Source organism: Cricetulus griseus, chromosome 10 (assembly GCF_003668045.3).
Source record: "Cricetulus griseus strain 17A/GY chromosome 10, alternate assembly CriGri-PICRH-1.0, whole genome shotgun sequence".
Taxonomy (NCBI): domain Eukaryota; kingdom Metazoa; phylum Chordata; class Mammalia; order Rodentia; family Cricetidae; genus Cricetulus; species Cricetulus griseus.
In genome coordinates, this window is record NC_048603.1 from 15,399,065 (window position 1) to 15,421,313 (window position 22,249).

At 46.7% G+C, this 22,249-nt stretch overlaps 1 protein-coding gene across 1 annotated transcript in view; it reads left to right on the top strand.

Moving 5' to 3' along the window:
• Window positions 1–22,249, top strand: part of Rgs22 (regulator of G protein signaling 22) — a 100,128-nt gene that overhangs the window by 72,686 nt on the left and 5,193 nt on the right. Inside the window, 6 exon segments of the mRNA XM_035449663.1 lie at window positions 984–1,146; window positions 2,521–2,679; window positions 7,918–7,986; window positions 10,715–10,876; window positions 16,505–16,684; window positions 20,970–21,125. Coding sequence (XP_035305554.1) covers window positions 984–1,146; window positions 2,521–2,679; window positions 7,918–7,986; window positions 10,715–10,876; window positions 16,505–16,684; window positions 20,970–21,125 — 889 coding nt within the window.

Sequence of the window (22,249 nt, forward strand, 5' to 3'; positions counted from 1 at the left end):
CACACATACAGACACACAGACACACACACAGACATACACACACATACAGACACACAGACACACACACACACAGACATACACACACACAGACACATACACACACACAGACACACACACACAGACACATACACACACACAGACACACACACACAGACACACACACACAGACACACAGACACACACACAGACACACACACAGACACACACACAGACACACACAGAACACACACACACACACACACACAGACACACACACACAGACACACACACACACACACACAGACACACACACACAGACACACACACAGACACACAGACACACACACCCTGGTGTTACTTTCAGCAATCATGCAATGTTTGTTGATGTTTTTAGCGCTAGCTAGCTTGAAACACTTTTTATGCTTTTCTTTTCCTGCTGCTCCCATTAGCATTTCTGGGAAGTGTCTCTTATATTTCACTAATTATTGTAAGAGTTTACAATCTTACTAACTAATATATAAATCACACATTGTAACTTTGGAAATTTGTGTTCCATAAACTAAAATATTGATCATATTTTTCTCTCTCACATTCAAAGAAACTGGTCTGAACTCAGGGCCAAACTGCACCACTTCTCCTCATCTTGGTGAGGAGTATTCTAAATTTGTCTCATCGTTAAATAACCATGATATATATATATATATGTGGGACTTTCCCCATATTTGAAATCGGAGCTACTAGTCCAACGTTAAATGACAGCTCTGAGACACCACCAGTAAAGAGATGCATTTGCGACCCTGGTACCCCATGCCTGATGTTGTTTGTTTAGAAGGATTAAGACTGTATCGACAGTGGAGCCCGCTTCACACTGGGCTTAGAGTGAGGGTGTCATGCAGTCGCTAGTCCTCCATCTGACCAGACAGCCATGTCCTGACTGTCAACAGCTTGGCTGGTGTCTAATTGAATTTAGAGGAATAACTAAGAAGGAGTGTGCTTTCTTCCAGCATGGACCTCTCTTGTTGGGTAGATATTGAGCAGTTCCGAAGAATCCTTTTTAAAGACCAAAGGCAAAGAGAGGCAAAATCTATATACATTAAAAACAAATACCTTAATAAGAAATATTTCTTCGGCCCCAAAAGCCCAGCTTCTTTGAACCAGCAGAACCAGGTATGTGCTTCTTTGAAATGTAAAAGCAATCTTGTCTCTTGGCCAACAGCGTGGCATTCTCTTTTTGGGTAGACACTTTGGTTTAGATATTTGTGAGTGTCTATAGGCATCTAAAGTTCACTCAAGTATTACATGTCCTAAAATATATTATTTTAAAAGTTACTTTATTGGCTAAGATGTCATTCATCTAGGTTGGTAATTAGGGGCAGTGTTCATAAGTTTGGGGGTACAATCACGGCTTCACACATGCCGTTAGTATGTCACACACTGTTTTAGGTGCTCAGGACCAAGTGTGAAACCATGTGGACAAGGGCCTTACATCTTCCAGCAGTAGAAAACAGTCGTTATCCACCAATGAGCCTAACCGATACCTCTGATTTCTTCCCTCCGCTGCCGTTACTCAAAAGGATTTTGTTCTCAGAAAACACTGTTCATGATTACATCACCCTAGAATAGTTGTTTTTTTCTTTGTTTTTGTTTTTGTTTTTGTTTTCTCAGACAATGTCTCTCTCCATAGCCCTGGCTGTCCTGGAACTCACTCTGTAGACCAGGCTGGTCTCGAACTCACAGAGATCGCCTGCCTCTGCCTCCCGAGTCCTGGGATTAAAGGCATGCGGCCACCGAGGCCTGGCTTATTTTCACAATTCTATTGATCAAAGGTTGACTAAGTAAAGAGGGCTCATCCCAGTGAGCAGAGCATCGATGGCACACAGAAACAGGTGGAGACCCCAATGATTTGCTGCCAGCAGCAGCCGTGGTTGAGGCTCTCGGCTGCCACGGGAAGACTCAGGCCACTGACTCATGTTTTGTCGGCACGGCACGGCTGGCTGTACAAGCCAGGAGAGATTAGTCCTCCCTCCAGCTGCCGCCTCCTCTGTGCTCTGTGTGTCGTCAGGAGCACCTGTGAGGCAGTCACCCGGCCGGCTGCCACCTGCCCTGTGCAGGCCCAGCAACCCGTCAGCCTAGGGTCTGGGTCAGGATCCCGCTAACTAATGCCTCGCCTACAAAAAGAAAGACGTTTCCACACTCGGGTGATAAAGAACATTAGGTATAGAGTAGAACTCGGAAGAGCAGCACCCACCACCCCGTGTCACGGCCACCCAGGCCGTGGAGGGAAACAGGCTTCGTGCCTGGGAGCCAGGGTGGAGCTCGGGGGCACGGAAAAGAAACCAGCACAAAACTGAAGTCAGCCTCACTCACTCCTGTGCTTTCCTCAATATCCCACAGGAAGGAAAACCACACGCTAGCCACCCGCCCCCCCCCCCCCCCAGCTTAGGCATGACACAGAACGGCGGCGGCACCTGCCCAGTCCGAACAAGTGACTGTTAGCGGTTAAAAGCCTGTGGCCCCCCCGTCCTGTCTTTGCACTCCTAGATCATGCTGCTGAGCGGCGGCTGGGGGAGTATCCTGCATGAGCAGCTGGAGGCGTCTGTGCTGGTGGAAATCCAGAAGCACGTTCTCAACAGGCTGGAAAACGTGTGGCTGCCCCTGTTTCTCACAAGTGAGGAGTTCGCCTCCCGTCAGAAGGTGAAGGTAGGTGTCAGCCGCCGGCAGGGCCCGGCCAAACCTGCACCAAACCTGCACCGCCAGTGAGTATGATTGTGAGTGTTAAAAGCCGCTCCCCGGGCTCCCCCGGCTCCCCTTCCTCCTCCCCCTCCTCCCCCTCTTCCTCCTCCTCTTATGCCTCCTCCTCCTCATCTGAGTTTGATTAGTTTCCTCGTTGTAGAAATAAAAAAAAAACTGTCAGCCGCAGCTGCACGAGGCCTCGCGTGGCAGCGTCTGCCGTAATCCCGTGCTCTGGAGGTGGAGGCAGGGGGATTGCTGCAAGTCACAGGCCCAGATGCAACTACAGAACGACGCCACGCACTGCGGCAACAGCAGCACTAACGTGTGCCTGGTCTCTTAGCGTGGCCCCCGGCAAGGAGAACAGACTTACACATCACCTCGAGTGCACACGGGTTCTGTTTGTGTTGTTGTTTGGTTTGGGTTTTTTGTCGTTCAGTTTTTTATTTTTGTTTTTGTTTTAGAAGCAGGGTCTTTGTACACACCCCTGGAACTCACAGTCTTGTACCGCCATGCCTGGCCGACAGCTGGTGTCTTTCATGTTATTAAGTTTTCACGCAGATGAATAAGAATATACCAAGAGCACTCACTACAGTGTCACGTGGGAGAATAGTTAAACACGTTAACAGTGACTCCGTTCTATGGAGAGCTCTTCAGAATTCCACATAAAATAAGATAATAAATGGGATTTTGATATAGAAATGAGTTGCCCATATGTACTGACATGTCCACGTGTATGGCAGATGTCCATATGTACTGACAGATGTCCACATGTATGACAGATGTCCACATATATGACAGATGCCCACACACACTGACAGATGTCCACACGCACTGACAGATGTCCACACGCACTGACAGATGTCCACACGCACTGACAGATGTCCACATATATGACAGATGCCCACACACACTGACAGATGTCCACACGCACTGACAGATGTCCACACGCACTGACATGTCCACACGCACTGACAGATGTCCACATGCACTGACAGATGTCCACACGCACTGACAGATGTCCACATGCACTGACAGATGCCCACATGTATGACAGATGTCCACATATATGACAGATGCCCACACACACTGACAGATGTCCACACGCACTGACAGATGTCCACACGCACTGACATGTCCACACGCACTGACAGATGTCCACATGCACTGACAGATGCCCACATGCACTGACAGATGTCCACACGCACTGACAGATGTCCACATGTATGACAGATGTCCACACGCACTGACAGATGTCCACATGCACTGACAGATGTCCACACGCACTGACATGTCCACACGCACTGACAGATGTCCACACGCACTGACAGATGTCCACATGCACTGACAGATGCCCACATGTATGACAGATGTCCACACGCACTGACAGATGTCCACACGCACTGACAGATGTCCACACGCACTGACAGATGCCCACATGCAATGACAGATGTCTACATGCACTGACAGATGTCCACACGCACTGACAGATGTCCACATGCACTGACAGATGCCCACATGTATGACAGATGTCCACACGCACTGACAGATGTCCACACGCACTGACAGATGTCCACACGCACTGACAGATGTCCACACGCACTGACAGATGTCCACATGTATGACAGATGTCCACACGCACTGACAGATGCCCACATGCAATGACAGATGTCTACATGCACTGACAGATGTCCACACGCACTGACAGATGTCCACATGCACTGACAGATGCCCACATGTATGACAGATGTCCACACGCACTGACAGATGTCCACACGCACTGACAGATGTCCACACGCACTGACAGATGTCCACATGTATGACAGATGTCCACACGCACTGACAGATGCCCACATGCAATGACAGATGTCTACATGCACTGACAGATGTCCACACGCACTGACAGATGCCCACATGCAATGACAGATGTCTACATGCACTGACAGATGTCCACACGCACTGACAGATGTCCACACGCACTGACAGATGTCCACACGCACTGACAGATGTCCACACGCACTGACAGATGTCCACACGCACTGACAGATGCCCACATGCAATGACAGATGTCTACATGCACTGACAGATGTCCACACGCACTGACAGATGTCCACATGCACTGACAGATGCCCACATGTATGACAGATGTCCACACGCACTGACAGATGTCCACACGCACTGACAGATGTCCACACGCACTGACAGATGTCCACATGTATGACAGATGTCCACACGCACTGACAGATGCCCACATGCAATGACAGATGTCTACATGCACTGACAGATGTCCACACGCACTGACTTGTTCACATGCACTGACAGATGTCCACACGCACTGACAGATGTCCACACACACTGACAGATGTCCACATGTATGACAGATGTCCACACGCACTGACAGATGTCCACACGCACTGACAGATGTCCACACGCACTGACAGATGTCCACACGCACTGACAGATGTCCACACACACTGACAGATGCCCACACGCACTGACAGATGTCCACATGCACTGACAGATGCCCACATGTATGACAGATGTCCACACGCACTGACAGATGTCCACACGCACTGACAGATGTCCACACGCACTGACAGATGTCCACATGTATGACAGATGTCCACACGCACTGACAGATGCCCACATGCAATGACAGATGTCTACATGCACTGACAGATGTCCACACGCACTGACAGATGTCCACATGCACTGACAGATGCCCACATGTATGACAGATGTCCACACGCACTGACAGATGTCCACACGCACTGACAGATGTCCACATGTATGACAGATGTCCACACGCACTGACAGATGCCCACATGCAATGACAGATGTCTACATGCACTGACAGATGTCCACACGCACTGACTTGTTCACATGCACTGACAGATGTCCACACGCACTGACAGATGTCCACACACACTGACAGATGTCCACATGTATGACAGATGTCCACACGCACTGACAGATGTCCACACGCACTGACAGATGTCCACACGCACTGACAGATGTCCACACGCACTGACAGATGCCCACATGCACTGACAGATGTCCACACGCACTGACAGATGTCCACACGCACTGACAGATGTCCACACTCACTGACAGATGTCCAGACGCACTGACAGATGTCCACATGCACTGACAGATGTCCACACGCACTGACATGTCCACACGCACTGACAGATGTCCACACGCACTGACAGATGTCCACATGCACTGACAGATGCCCACATGCACTGACAGATGTCCACATGCACTGACAGATGTCCACATGTATGACAGATGTCCACACGCACTGACAGATGCCCACATGCAATGACAGATGTCTACATGCACTGACAGATGTCCACACGCACTGACTTGTTCACATGCACTGACAGATGTCCACACGCACTGACTTGTTCACATGCACTGACAGATGTCCACACGCACTGACAGATGTCCACACGCACTGACATGTCCACACACACTGACAGATGTCCACACGCACTGACAGATGTCCACACGCACTGACATGCCCGCATGTATGACAGGTGTTCCTTAGTGAGGACTAAGAAGGTGCAGGCAGTGTGTAGGACATGAGTGTGCTATGTCCACTTCTGCAGGAACATCTTCATACACATAGCTATGCACAACCATGTGCCGCAGCTGTGGATGTCTGTGTGTGTGACAAAATGTCCGGGAAGATCCCCCTCCCGAAGAACACGTCTGGGAAGTGAGGACTTTTACCTGGTCACCTGCTCTGCTTTGATTTTATTTGTACAAAGCACGTATGACTTAGGCAGTCATAGGTTGGCTGCCTAAGAAGAGGTTGGCCGGTCACGTGTAGTTTTAATTTTCAAACATGAATACTAATCAGGAAAAAAACGAAAAATATTCCTCTGTGTCCCTCTCGGTCTGTCAAGCTCTTTGGGGCCTATTGATCTGGACATGGCCTGGGTCTTTCTAGCCGAGCACTTTAGGGGGAAACAGTGTCGTTAGAACACGGTTCATAGCCCAGGGATGAGCTAACTCGATAAGCTTTGGGGAGACACAGCAAACCGATTCCAGCAGTGAGAACCCTGAACACACGAGGCTGGCATTTGTTTCTCACACACTCGAGGGAGGAACTGACATCTGAGCTCTGGGAACCGAGTGGGAAAAACCGGGTCTCCTTCCCCTGACACGGGCATGGCCTGAGCTCCATGCAGAGCTTGCCTGGCACACAGGGGGCCCCGGGTTCAGATGTAGCTGGTTTGGTTTCCACACCCCGCCCTTTCAGATGAGCTGCTGGGAAACGAACAAAACACACAGCACAGATGGGGCAGGAGTTGCTCCCCAGAGAGGGCGACATCACGACAACCCCAACCACAGCTGTCCCTTGGTGTCCAGAGAGGACCCAGAGACTAAAAACCTGAATGCTGTAAACTGAGGCTGTATTTACATATGGCTGCACACATTTCTCCAGCTACTTTATTTCATCATTAGATTACTCATGAAATCGTGATGCAATTAAATGCTAAATAAATCTAGAATAATAAACATAAGGGAAGCTGCCTGTTCGTACTCGGCACAGATGCAGTTTTTCTTTTTCTTTTCTTTTTTTCTTTTCTTTCTTTCTTTCTTTTTTTTCTTTTTCTTTTTCTTTTTCTTTTTTTTTTTTGGTTTTTTGAGACAGGGTTTCTCTGTGTAGCTTTGGAGCCTATCCTGGCACTCGCTCTGGAGACCAGGCTGGCCTCGAACTCATAGAGATCCACCTGCCTCTGCCTCCCGAGTGCTGGGATTAAAGGCGTGCGCCGCCAACACCTGGCTGAGATGCAGTTTTCTCATATGAATATTTTGCATCTCAGGTTAGTGGAATCCACAGGTGAAGAACCAGCAGATAGGGAAGGCAGCCGTACCTTCTGTATTCCTGCAAATTATGGGTCTCTTCTGAAATCACTTATGGAAAATGGAAAATGGCTAGAAAACAGCACAACGCCTGTGAGGCTGTCACTAACTCCACAGTGTCAGTTCTCACGCAAGCCCACGTGACACTGTCACCTCCATTTGGAGCAGCGCGGTTAGGTGGCGGTGCAGCTGAGGAAACTGCAGGGTTTAGCTTCTCCAGAGCGACACTTGGCTACCTAAGCTGACCTTTGCCTTAAGCTGCTAAAAACTAAACAGTTCACACTTTGTCTGCTCTGGATACATTGATAAAGTAATTGATTCTGCTTTTAGATACAGATGAAGGACATAGCGGACGAACTTTTGCTGCAGAGGCCTGACAGGAAAATTGGAGTTTGGAAGGCAAGTAATTATATTCTCTCTCATAAATCCTTCTCTGTCAAAGTAGCACACACACACACACACACACACACACACACACACGCGCGCGCGCGCGCGCGCACGCGCACGCGCACACACACACAGACACTGTCTCTCATATACACACACATTCATGTACACACTCTCACACACACACTTATACATACACTCATACACTCACACACACATACACACACACTGATATACACACTCATTCTCACACACATGCTCTCTCGTACACACTCATGTATTACAAGCTATAATTTTCATACACAATTACATTACACACTCACATATATACTCTCTCTCTCTCTCTCTCTCACACACACACACACACACACACTAACAGTCATATACTAACTCACCCTCACATTCTCTCTCTCTGTCGTTCCTGACCCTCACTCTTTAAACCTCCGACTGATGGCCGTTGTGTTCCCATTGGTAGATGGAACTTGAGGGAAAGGGCAACCCCGCAGAGCTCCTGACCTCTCAGCCGTGGAGCACACAATTGACCTTAAAACACTCACTTTCTGCCCTGAGGCCCTAGGTTTGGTCCCCAACACTGGTGTGGATGGACAGACACACACCTATTTAATTGTATGTGTCGTGTTGGACAAGCTGTGCTTACAGAGTTTGGGGGTCTAGTGTCAGGAGAGTGGATCACACAGAAGGGATGAGCCGCAAGAAGCAAGACCGGCAGGCTAAGTCACCCTTCATTACCCCTGTGCTCCAAACTGCAGCTGAGCTTGGAAGCAACTGTGATTTTGGAGATTATTACAATCTCTGTAATGCGATGCTTTAGTAGATGGTACATTATGCTTCTTAGCAAGTGCAGCAAGCACATTCCTGTTAGTGAGTCTATAAGTTCCTGAGGATTTAGCCTCTGGAGGCCATGAAAATCGAGACCCAGGTAACCCCTCCAAATTAGCGAGCAAAGTGTAAAGGTTTATCCGCATATCAGAGGAATTTGTTGGGGAGCCGACTTCTTCGTCTTCCTCTCTCAAAGGGAGGCGCTCTTTTGAAAGGTTTGTTTTTGTCATTTTTTTTTATTGAAGTACTAAGTACAATGAGCTTATAGTTTATATTACTGTGAATTATATTTTGCATTATTTTCTATTTATTTAATTTACAGGTTTTGGTTAAATGGCTAAGTTTTAGTGTCTTAAGAAGCAGGTCTTAAAACAGTCTTTGTTGAGTGGGTTTTAAATAAACATCCCACTCTAATCCATGGTTGTTCCTGTTTATAGGGTTGTAATCTTAATGTGGACCAGATGTTGAGAGCCTTGAGTTTTTGTCCAGAGAATGTGGCATGTGCCTCCCTAAACAGTGATAGGCATCTGTGTCCTGTGTCTGGGAGAGTGCCACCACCCAGACTGCCTGGACTTGCCATCTTTCGGTCCCAGCTCAGGGCCCTTCTCGGTCCAGGCTGCCCCACTCCAGGCAGAATTCATTACTCTTGCCTTGGTGTTCCCAGGGCATTTCTTGCAAAAACTCTCTCAAACATTCATATCATATGCAGGGTCACATGTGATTTGTTTCAAGCAACTTATTTAGGCCTTGTCAGTAGTGGCATTTACTCATTGGTGCAATTTGTACGTTGGCCTAAAACGTTGCCTTTGGAACGATGCTTCCTTGTATGGTTATCTACTGACATCAGGATCGAAATCTATCTTCAATATATAAATTTGGCAAATTTAATAAAAATCTATTTATACTTTTTGAATCTGAGGGAGCAAAAGAGATTGAGTGTGTGACTTTAAATGGGCAAAATATTTTCAAAAGTTTATTTTAAAATTGTTACAATTTAAAATGGATGTAGATAAAATACCTTTAAGCATTATTAAAAACATCATGGGTAGCTCTAGATTTTATGATATGTAAAGTAAATAATCAGGAGAATTTCATTATTTAAAAACAAACAAACAAACAAACAAACAAACAAACACAATCCCAGCACTCAGGAGGCAGAGGCAGGCAAACCTCTGTGAAGGTGAAGCCAGCCTGGGCTTCCTAGTGAGTTCCTGGCTAGTCAGGGCTGCATGGTGAGGCTCTGTGTCAAAATAAGAAAAAGAATTATTAGTAGTCTCAGTCAGAGTAAAGTTCAATAGTAGAGCACTTGCCTTGCATGCACGAGGCCCTGGTATCCATCCCTAACAGCTTAACATTAATATTTTAATAAGTAATAATCATTAATTGCTATTGTAAATTAGTGTAATTGTTCATTAGAATTCATAGTTTACTGAAATGGTTTAAAAGCATGTCATATAAAAACATGATCTCACCAGGATAGAATTAGAGTAAAGTTTCAACTTAAATTATAGAATTACTTGACTTTTCTTAAAAATATTATAATCTGGAAGAATAAAAAGAAATAATTAAAATTATGCATTAATCATAATCATAGCATTATAATTACTCTGTTCTCCCCCCCCCCACTGGTCACGAGCAAAGTGTAATGGCCGTTAAAATGTTCTAACAATATTGTTACGTGTAAATCACTCAGTAATTTCTTCTTTCTAGTTTCTAAAACTAATGGAGCCATTTAAAAAGAGACAACAGAGTCAGAGGGGAAAGCTGTCAGAATCTATTATAGCCACACCACAAATTTCAGTAGCCAAATCAAAAGAAATGGAAGTTGTTGGTTTTAGTCTAATTAACGACTTGATGGCTGCTTTTGGAACACGCCTGATTTCCTGTATTGTTTGGACAGCCTGTGGAGAGTAAGTGGCTATCTTCATCCTGTGAGATTATTGCCTTCCGAAAAGCGTTACTGAATCCAATCACTGCAAGGCAGTTCCAGCGATTTGTGGCCCTGAAAGGAGATTTACTGGAAAATGGAGTACTTTTTTGGCAAGAAGTACAAAAGTTTAAGGTATTGTATTGGGAACTGGAGAAAACCACTTTGGCTCAAAAAGACGGAGCATTAAGATAGGAGGTGCATGTCTGTATCATATGGATTTGTATAATATCTTCCAGTATCGCCAGTGTCCTTCCTGTGATGTTCAAACATTGACATACTCACTGTCCACTGTCTAGAGACACTTCCTGCTACATAACAAAGAGTATGGATGAGCCCCCCCCCATGATATTATTTGTGCTTTGGAGAGCAGGCCGTGTGTCTGGTACATTTCTGAAGAGTGTTTTAACTACACCTCTCCACCTCATGCATCTGTCAATGCAACACACACGTTTTCCCCCCTCTGGAGACGTTCCTAGTTGCTATATCCATAGAACAAAGACCTTCTTACAAGAATTCTTCCTAATCAAGTGTACAGTGATAATAACTAAGTTTACTGCTTTACTGGTGGAGTGGCAGGGACAAGCGAAGCTCTTCTAGAAACAGCGGCCACATTCAGAGCCAAAGAGGTAAAGGGCCGGCTTAGGTATAGAGGAAGCTTAGTTTCAGGCTTGGAAGTCTCCATTTAATCACATAGAATATGTGCCTTGGATAAGAGAAGGAGACTTCCTTCGTTTTACTGTCTAGACATGCCTGGGTGGTATCCAGCCCCTACCTAAATACTTCCAGGGGTGGGGGCTGCTTTCCCAGCAAGCAGTTTATTCTATCTCACTGCAAAAGTGCGTAAAAAGAATACATTTAATTGGGACAATGATTTCTGTTGGCTCATTGTGTCTTGAGCAACACTAATGAGTTATTCAATGAATGTTTAGTTGTTCCGTAAAAATCCAAGTTTTCTCCAGTGTACCGTGAACTTAGCCTTGTTGTTCCTGTTCTCCATTTTATATCTCTTCTGCAATATAGCTGCAAACTCGTGGTGATGTTCCTCCTTCAGCCTTGGGTGGTTTGAATAAGAACGGCCCACATAGGCTCATACATTTGAATGCTTTAGTCACCAGGAAGTTATGTTACCTGAGAAGGATTAGAAGGTGTGACCTCCAGCAAGGTACAGCCTTGCTGGAGGAAGTGTGTCACTAAGAGTGGGTTCTGAGGTTTCAAAAACCCATGCCAGGCTCAGGGTCTCCCCCACCGGCTCTTTGCTTGAGGATCAGGATGTAGCTCTCAGCTATTGCTCCAGTGCCTGCCTGCCTGCCTGCCTGCCATTTTCCATACTGTGATGAGAATGAACTAAAGAAACTGTAATCAAGCCCCCAACCAGTGCTTTCTTTTGTAAGAGTTGCCTTGCTCGTGGTGTCTCTGTAGAGTCACTGGATTAAGACAGAACTTGGTACCAGGATTGGGGTATTGCTGTGACAGCCTGACCACACTCACTGCCTGTTGGCTGAACGCAAACTTCGCAACTTTAGATTATCAAAGTAGTTTAATGCTGTAAGTGGGGGCTAATGGTCATGCTAGTAGGAGCATGGAAGACAGGGGTGCCGAGAGCAGTGTGGATGGTGATGGCCCCATTCAAGAGGTTTCAGAAGAGACAAACATTAGCAAGTAGCCTAGAGTCCATTTTGTGTGTGTGTGTGTGTGTGTGTGTGTGTGTGTGTGTGTGTGTGTGTGTGGTATTTTTGCCAAGAATGTGGCTGCTTTCTGCCCTTGTCCAAAAAAAAAATCTGCCTTAGACTAAATTGAAGAGTTTTGTATTAATGGCATTGACAGAGGAGATTTCAAGACAGCCTAGTATTGACTGTGTCATGCGGTTATCAGTGGCCAGTCTTATGCAGATCTGCAATGACAAGGAACACCAGGCAGTGTAACAGAGGCCTGACTCATGAATTCCAGAGGGAGGCTTGAGAGTCACTTAAAAGACTCTTCTTAGGGTCATTTGCTCTCTGAGTTGAGGATCTGTGGTTCTGGTCAGCTGAGGCTAACAAGTCAGCTGTTAGTAACAAGAGACCTGAACCGAAGTGAAACCTTTGCTTTACTGGAACAATTGAGGATGGTCAGCTGGGGATGATACACTAGAGGGCTTAAGAGACTGGGATCGCTGAGGAAAAGTCTTCTGGGAAGTGTTTCCTCAGAGTCAGCATTCAGAAACTGTGTTGTTGTGATGGCCACCAAACTTGGTAGTGTAAGCGTCACCCAGATGGTACTGGCTTTGAAGGCGTGAAGGAGTTTGGCGCTGTGTGATGGGGCTGGAGTGCCTGAAGAGAGCCTACGAGGGGCTATTGGTGAAACTGCAGCCCATTTTCAACAGAAGACTCCAGCGTTTTGGAGATGCTACTACCAAGGGATGACAACCAAGAAAAGCTGTAGGTACGGAGTAGAGCCAGATGGAACTCGGAAGACAAGCTGTGTGTGATGTAGAGAGTGGAGCCAGCTGTGAGGTTAACAGTCGTGCCCTGACTTTTATGTCAGCATGACCAAAAACACTTGAGGGAGCATCTTAGCGAGAGAGTGGGCCCCATCCTCACCACCTCCCAGTAATGGCTTTGTACTCTGGATCCACAAGGCTGCTGCCCTCACGATCTAAGTATCTTTGGGACAACTGTCACAGACACCCAGAGCTCTCCTTTAGCAATCAATCCCTTAGGTGTTTCTCAGTCCAATCAAGTTGACAGAACTAATTGTCACAAGGACTATAAATTTTCTCACCCCCGAAAAGCACAACTATCAAGTGTGCCAGGCATTATGCTCTTATTATAGGAGTAAAAACGTGAGTGGTGTGCACTCACCTTCCTGGGGGCAGTGGCACCTGTGGAAACAATACTAGGAAGGAGTGTTAGTTACGACCATGTTCTGATGCTGTGAGGTTTCAGCTCAGGGTAGGCGATGGCTGAGATGGAGAGACGGTAGGTCTCAGGAAGGCCTCAGCGGAAGTGCCGGTGTCTGCATCAGGTCTTGAGGGAGTGAGACAGCTCAAATGTCTTGCTGGACTAACTCTTAAATAGCTGCCTTTGAAAACATGTTTGGAGGTCCTAGCAGGGCAGTGCAACTAATCTTATGCCCTTGATGGAAGAATGACCGTCTTCCACAAAGGACCACACAGCTTTGGGAGAGACACATGGAGTAATCGTGGAGGAAAGGGATGTTCCTCACCCCCACCCCCAACCAGCCAGACCTGCCAAATCAACCCCGGCAGTCAGTGGGGTGACGGATATCACAGTCAGGTTGCCTTGACACCCGAGGCTTACTCTTGGTGTTTCCCATCTGCCAGGGGTCATTTTAATGCTTTTCTTGTGGCCATGGGTTGATTATTCACAAGAAGCCTATGATATCAAGGGTGTTATAGTTAGCATTTTACAGGTGAAGATGCTAAAACACAGAGAAGCTAAGAAACTTCCACTAGGAGGTAGCTTGTGTAGTGTTAGATCTGGAATTTCAGCCCAGCGGCTGTGTTTCTGAAGCCCACGCCATTCGCCACAAAGCTGTGCTGCGTCCAAGTAGTGGCATTGGAAACAGGCAAAGAGACAGCTCAGGTAATCTTGGCCAAACGGTGTTCTAGATGGTGAAAAATCAGAAAGAACCAAGTCTACAACAGGATATTGGGCACTCAATGGAGATGCTGATTCATCTCTATAGTCAATGGAAACCATTTAGGAGAATGATTAGTGATGTAAAACGCTGTTTATCTATTGATTTCTCTAAAGCTAGTAACTGAGCAACAATATGACTCTAGACAAAATTTGTGTTTATGTGACTATCTGTAGAGAAAAGAGTTGGAAGGATGTATTCCAGTCTCTCAAGTTTTTTGGTTGACTCCATCTCTTGACACAAGGGCTAAGCTGAAGGCTAAGGGTACAACAATGACCAAACAAACAGTGTTCCCTCTCAGACCCACAGTGTCTAAAGAGAGACAGATGATTGGATAGACAGGACACTTTCAAGGCCCAGGATGTTAGGGAAGAGAGTAAGATGATGACATGTCTATTGGCTAAGGGGTCACAGAAAGCTTACTAACAGGAAGCATTCTTAACCCTAGTAATAGGTGAGAGTTAACGGGGCAGGAGCCTTTATTCCCAGCACTCGGGAGGCAGAGGCAGGGGAATCTCTGTGAGTTTGAGGCCGGCATGGTCTACAGAGTGAGTTCCAGCACAGCCAGGGCTACATAGTAAGATCCTGTCTCAGAAAAAAAAAAAAAAGGAAATTGGGAAAAATCAATTATGATTCTAACTTCTATCCCATTAGTTAGAATTAATATTCTGTAACATTGCAATTTTGTTTTTACTTCACAAGCTTATATTCCATAATTATAATCAAGTTCACCAAGTGACTATACAGTAACCTTACAAGTAATGGTGAACAGTGAATATTTGGTAATATTCCAGATTTATGCAGTTTGAATATAAGCAGCAGAGTATGTTGCTTAAAATGTAATATTAATATCAAGCTTTTTTCCCCCTACATAATATATGGTAAACCCTACATAACATTTCACATAACTGGTGCCAAAGGTTTTCTTTCTTTAATATCCCAAGACATCTCTTTCAACGATCCGTGTTCACTGAGCCAATGTTAGCTCATCTCTGGCCTACAGTTAGAAGTTTCCAAAATTTGTTTGCTTTCAGCTGATTTACAGAGCAAAAATTCTGGCACACACACACACACACACACACACACACACACACACACACACACACAAATGCTGTAATTCAAGCCAAGCTGTCTATTTAAAAAGTACTGTCTCCAACTGTGACTTTAAAACTAGAATACTTTAGTGTACTATCACTACTTTTAAAACCCTTCTAAAAGGAATGGTGTGGTGACGTTATGGTTGAAACATGGAATACCCCCCAGGGGCTTGTGTGGCATGTGTGACTACTTGGTCATGGGGGGACGGGGGGGGGGGCGGCATGACCTTGAAGGACACATGCCTCAACCCTGGTCCCCCTTCCTCTTGCTTCCCATCCTCCAAGAGGTGAGAAAACTCGGTCACATGCTCTGCCTACAGGAGGGTCTGCTTCCCTGGCACCCCCAGAATCCACCCAGCCAAGGGTTATAGTCTGGAACCTCTGGAGCTATGCACCAAATAGAGGCACCCTCCCCCCCACCCACACACACACCCCGTACACAGCAAAGTTGCTTTTCCCCGGATTTGTTAACAGTGACTTAAGAGCAACTCATGCAGATGGGATGACTGGAGCACTATGGATCCTAAGTCACTGTAGGGGCAGCAGGCAGGCTTCCGCCAGCCTTCAGTGGCAGCGGGCAGTGGGGGGAAGCTTTCACACCCACCTGTGACCTGGTAGGTGCAGATCCTCAGGGTCCAGCTAGGATTCCGTCACAGCATCCGAGCAACAGGCTTTCATGTGTGTCTCCTCTAGGGAGGCTGACCCCGGCCCGGCTCAGCGCCTGGCGTGTAGCAGGTACCCAATGTGCGGCTTAGCTGCTGACGAATCATACCAGGTGTCAACACTGCCCGTGACTAGGGAAACAAACGACAGAATTAAACGAAAGCGAGGCACACGCACCAACACGTTAGGCTCCCAGAGTCTAAAGGAAAGGGTCTTTATTAAAGATAGTTCTGACATGTCGCTGTGCCCTCACAAGCCCAAGCTGAGGGGTATATACTGTAAAATGCTCTGAAAAATCACCAATTGCATCCTGCGTTGTCCCTCCTCCCCCCTCCTCTTCCTCCTCTTCCTCCTCCTCCAGGACTTGTGCCACTCACACTGTGATGAATCCATCATCCAGCAAAAGATCACGACCATCATCAATTGTTTCATCAACTCCTGCATCCCGCCAGCCCTGCAGATAGACATCCCAATCGAGCAGGCCCAGAAGATAATTGAACACAGGAAGGAGCTGGGACCATACGTGTTCCGAGAGGCACAGGTAATAGCCAAGGGCGACGGCTGAGCACGTGTGGAAACACTCCAGCAGTCAAGGTATTCTTTAACGCTTTTGCGTCGCTGGTGTGTGGCAAGATTTTAATCTCCCCAGTACTAGGATTTGCTCTCTCTAATGTAGATGTCTTTTGCCTACGCCACTAAAATACACGCAACCAGTAACTTAGAGAAACGAACTAAACGATACACTCTGACTTCTCTCACAGCTCCTCTTCTTATCTACAAATTGTAAAACTACTCCAGGTAATTCCTCCTTCCTTCCCCACCATTCACGATCCCCCCTTTAAAACATCTGCTACCACAAAAAACGTGTAAGATACGTGTGTCTTAAAATCTGTGTGCTTTTAAAGACTGAAGTATTCGCATCGCCCATAAAGTAAGTGAGAGGAGATTTAAGCGCTCAGCCGGCGGATAGTGGAACACTCGTGAAAGGAAAACCTGCCTCTTTGTACCTGCTCAAGTTACTTCTCCTTAAGTTAAAATAATAGAAAACATTGGCTTGGTGGGCATAACTTATTTGCATTTTGAAAAACCCTTTTAGTGATGTTGTTCCTAAAAAAAAAAAAAAAAAGAAGAACGATTAAGAAAAATAAGTTACAATAGGGGTAACGAGAAAGGGCCATGTCACAGACTAAGTGACATGAAACGGATCTGGGGTGTGATTGCCCCGGAGCATGGAAAGAGGTCATGATCCCTAGCATCCATTTATATAAGCCAGCTGTGTCCGAGCCCTCTGAGGGACTGAAAGTGGACTCACCATCCAAACTACTTGTTAAGACAGGCAGAGGGGCGACTGAGGGTGTGCAAGAGAGAAACAGAAAGCACAGCCCCCAAACTGTAGCCTCTGCTAAGATCTCAGGACTTCGCCTCGCCGCCGTGCAGTCCTCACAGACCAGAACAAGACTTTTGCGTGTCCCATCCGGGGTGTGAGTGTAGGGATCCAGAGCGGGACCCGTGTCCTCAGGCTTACAATGTCTGTCTCAGAGGTTAGAACATCTGAAAACACACAAGGAGTCTTCGTGTGAGGTCCCCTTTCCTCGAATCCGTAATTGTTCTTGTTTACCGAGGGGCAGGCCTGAGAGTGGCATCCCTTACTCCACAGATGCGAGCCCGAGGTCTGGTTGGTCATCCTCATGGCCTTCCTCTCCTTCACTGCTTTAGCTTAACATTGAGCGATCCTTAAAACTTAGTCATGAGTCTCCCCTGGGTGACATACTACCAATTTCCTCACCTCCTTGCCACCTCAGATCTGCAAAACCTCCCGTGTGTGGGCTGTCTCCAGCCAACATGCTGCACGCAAAGCGCTGTCCCCAAGATCACACAATATCTACCCCCTGCTTGAAGTGCTCTGCTGGCTCCCTGCCGCCCGTGGAGCGAAGTCAGTTTGCTACACACCTGTAGCTACATCTCTTACCTCCCCTCCTCTCTTCCCCAGGGTCTCTGAAACAGCTGCAGTTCCACAAGTGGCCCTTTCTGTCTTCAGTCCTGAGCAGTGCCATCCTCTCCCCTTGTGTTTGTCCCCGTCAAAAGACGGATAACACTAAATACAAAGTAGATTGTATGTTTCTTATTCATCTTTGTGGTCCCAATGGCCCGAGTAGGTATTTCTGACCTTACGGGTGTGGGATTTGTCATGACTGAAGAGGGTAAAGTCAGCTTGGAAATGAGAGCAAAGTGGCACCAAAGGGCCGAAGTCATGCACTAAAAGCTGCTCTTCTACCTTGCATCAGTCTGGCCTGTCTGTCCCCACACCCACTGCCAGCAGCCTTATGGTTTCCCCATCTGCTGGCAGTAAGCATGGTAGTCCTATATACATTAACATATCTTCAAATCTCTACATCTTTCAATTTCTGCAGGTACAGGGGAATGTGTATTAATAACCAATACTAGCTTCAAATATCAACTGTGTGTTGGGGGATTATAGCACTTTTAATACCCTCCACTGAAAGCCTGGGTCCTGCTAGAGTAACATTCACAAGAAATGCTACTGTATGACATGCACATATCTGAGGTGAGAGAATGCCTCGGGTTTTACAGAGACAACGTGAGAAGCGGTGTCAGCAGATGCCAACTACTAAGACAAGCGTTCAAGCTGAAGAGACTCACAACATGCATCATATCTACACACACGCACACACACACACCCACACCCACACACGCACGCACGCACACACACGCACGCACACACACACACACACACACACACACACACACACACACCTCATACAACATGCTTTTATCATATTCGCAAACTCCCTCAACTCTTTTGAGATCCAGCCCCCTTGTCTATCCACCCAACATCTCTCTCTCTCTCTCTCTCTCTCTCTCTCTCTCTCTCTCTCTCTCTCTCAGCCCATCCTGACCAAATTTGTGTTGCCCAAACGATCTGGGTGTATGGCCCTCAGCTGAAGTACGGTCACATTAGAAGTCACTCCCTTCTTAGAGAAAGCTGGCTCCCCCCTCCAGGAGATGACAGCTGCCAATAGCTCCATCTCCTGGGGCGGGATTGTGCCTGAATTTGGTCTGGCCTGGGCTCACACAGATGCTGTGTGCGCTTGTCACAACTGACGTGAGTTCACCCTTGCCTGCTCTGTCCAGAAGACGCCGTTCACTTGTGATCATCACGGCCTCTGGCTGTCGTATTCTTTCTGCCCCCTTTGTAGGAGGCGGTGTGGCATGTATGTTCCACTTAGGGGTATGCATTCTAGAGTTTCTTACTCTCTGCACCTTGGACGGTTTTGGATTTGGTGCCAATCACCACCCCACCGCAAATAGAAGCTCCCATGACGAGGCTTGGGAGAGGCAAGAATCCATGGGTTTAAAGATGTCGTTCAGAATCAGTTTAGTACTTTGTCCCTAAGGCATCCATGGACGTGGGTTTCCAAATTTTTATATTCGTGCTCCCAAGAAGCTACAGAATGCAGTAACATTTTACATTTTAAAAGGAGTGAACAGTAGCCGGGCGTTGGTGATTGTACACCTTTGATCCCAGCACTTGGAAAGCAGAGGCAGGTGGATCTCTGTGAGTTTGAGACCAGCCTGGTCTACAGAGTGAGTTCCAGGGCAGCCTCCAAAGCTACACAGAGAAACCCTGTCTAGAAAAACCAAAACAAAACTAAAAACAAAACAAAAAACACTCTTTGCTAGGTGGTGGTGCATGCCTTGGCCAGCCTGGAAAACAAAGCAACTTCTAGGACACCCAGGACTGTTACACAGACAAACCCTGTCTTGAAAAAGAAAAAGAGTAAAAGAATGAATAATAGCTGGGGGTGGCAGTAGCACTGGCCTTTAATCCCAGCACAGAGGCAGGCCCATCTCTGTGAGTTCAAGGCCAGCCTGGTCTACAGAGTGAGTTCCAGGACATCCATTCCAGGATACAGAAGAACCAAAATAAAGAAAAAGAAAAGAAGTAGTGAATAAGAAATTACACTCATGCCTAGAAAACATGAGTAGTGACTTTTGCTAAATCAGGATTCAAGCATTAACTTTGGGGAAAAAAATATCGTCTTTTACCCTAAGAGTTGGCTTGGAGCCTAATGGGATGGCTCATTTTTTTCCAAGGCATTCGGTAAAAGCCACTCTCAGCCATAAGATGTTGGGCTTGATTTGATGTGGCAGGTCCTGCCTTCTCGGAAGTAATGTATGCCTCTGGAGCTAATGTAAAACCTCGGCATGGGAATTACAGCAGCTACTCGTATCTCCATAAATATCACAATTAATCACTTAACGTGCAGTGTCCTCATGGTGGGGGGGGGGGAGAGTCTGGGATGCCACATTGCTTTTTAAAGGTTACGTCTTCTTGCTCTCACATAAAAGAGATTGTATCATTTAAAAGTCTCTCAAGATTTATTTTTAGATCTGCAGCTCTGTTTAAGAGCCTTTCCGGAGGCAAAATGCTATTTCCTTTCTCCAAAAAGACGGAGAAGGGCTCGGGGGAGTTTCCCTTGAAGAACTGAGTACTGGGACAGTTAACATAAGACTTACAGAGCACGGTCGACCAAGCAGGGCAGACTAAAAAGAAAACACGGACTTCTTAGTGAAAAGACCTAATGGGGTCTTTCTGAATGCGATCAGTTGGTCAGGGAAACATAATGATACAGTCACTTTTCAGGGGACCCTGTGGGCGTTTTAAAGGACTTGACATTGGTGCACGAAGCCTGCAGACAATAAGGCGGAGGGGTTGCGGCGTGTATTAAGGTTGCAGAAGTTAAATCAATTCGCTACATTTGTAGAAAATTGTCATCTGAGGCACACTCTTCTTTTTAACGCAGATGACGATTTTCGGGGTTCTGTTTAAGTTCTGGCCGCAGTTCTGTGAGTTTCGGAAGAATCTAACAGATGAAAAAATCATGAGCGTTTTAGAGAGAAGACAAGAATATAAGCAGAAAAAGAAATTGTCAGAGACAGACGAGGACAAGATCGGGAAGGTAAGACCGAATCCACTCTAGACGCAGTCGCACTTGTAAAAGATAAGGTGGCATGCATGACTTCTAGAAGAATGTGGGCCGGGGAATCGAAAGAGGAGTTATGGACACAGGCTTTAGTGACTTAAAGCTTCTCAGACAGTTGGTGAGTTTCCCAAAATTGACGTCAGACAGTTCCCTTCTTCATGAAGGCTTTCTTAATGCCTCTAGACAACACCGGCAGCTTCCATCCACTGGAGTGATGCTCCTCTTGTGTGTGTGTGTGTGTGTGTGTGTGTGTGTTATGTATGCATATGTGTGTGGAGGGTGCCTGTGTGTGCGAGAGAGACAGAGGCATATGTGTGTGCTGTGTGTATATGTATGTGTGTGTGTGGGGGTGCCTGTGTGAGAGACAGAGAGAGGCACATGTGTGTGACGTATGCATATGTGTGAAGGAGATGCCTGTGCACACACATGCAGACTCCAGAGCAGGAACTCCTGTCCTTCTCCATCTCTCTGTGCTCTGTGACCAAGGGACAGGATTCCTCAGTGAACCTGGAAGTAGCCTGGCCCAGTGATCCTCTGGTCCCCATGCCCACAGCTCTGGGGTTACAGGGGACCTGACCACAGCCATCTTTTAGGCCACAGTGTGCACGTGGAGATCAGAGGACAACTTGTGAGAATAGGCTCTCTCCTCCCACTATGTGAGCCCCAAAGGTCAAATTCAAGAAAGTGATCGGGCCTGGCAGCCAGGGCCTTCACCCACTGAGAAAGTTCACTTCTTCCATTTTTTTTTAAAGATTTTATTTATTTATTATGTATACAACATTCTGCTTCCATGTATATCTGCACACCAGAAGAGGGCACCAGATCTCATAACGGATGGTTGTGAGCCACCATGTGGTTGCTGGGAATTGAACTCAGGACCTCTGGAAGAGCAGTCAGTGCTCTTAACCTCTGAGCCATCTCTCCAGCCCCCACTTCTTCCATTTTTATAAGAGCTCAAACTCGTTACCAGGCTTGTGTGGCAAGAAAATTTACCTGCTAAGCCAGCTCTCCAGCCCCCCCACCCCTGCTTCCTTTAAATACTCATATACGGTAAATACATTGTTACCACTTACTAGTAACCGCAAACTTCACACTGGTAT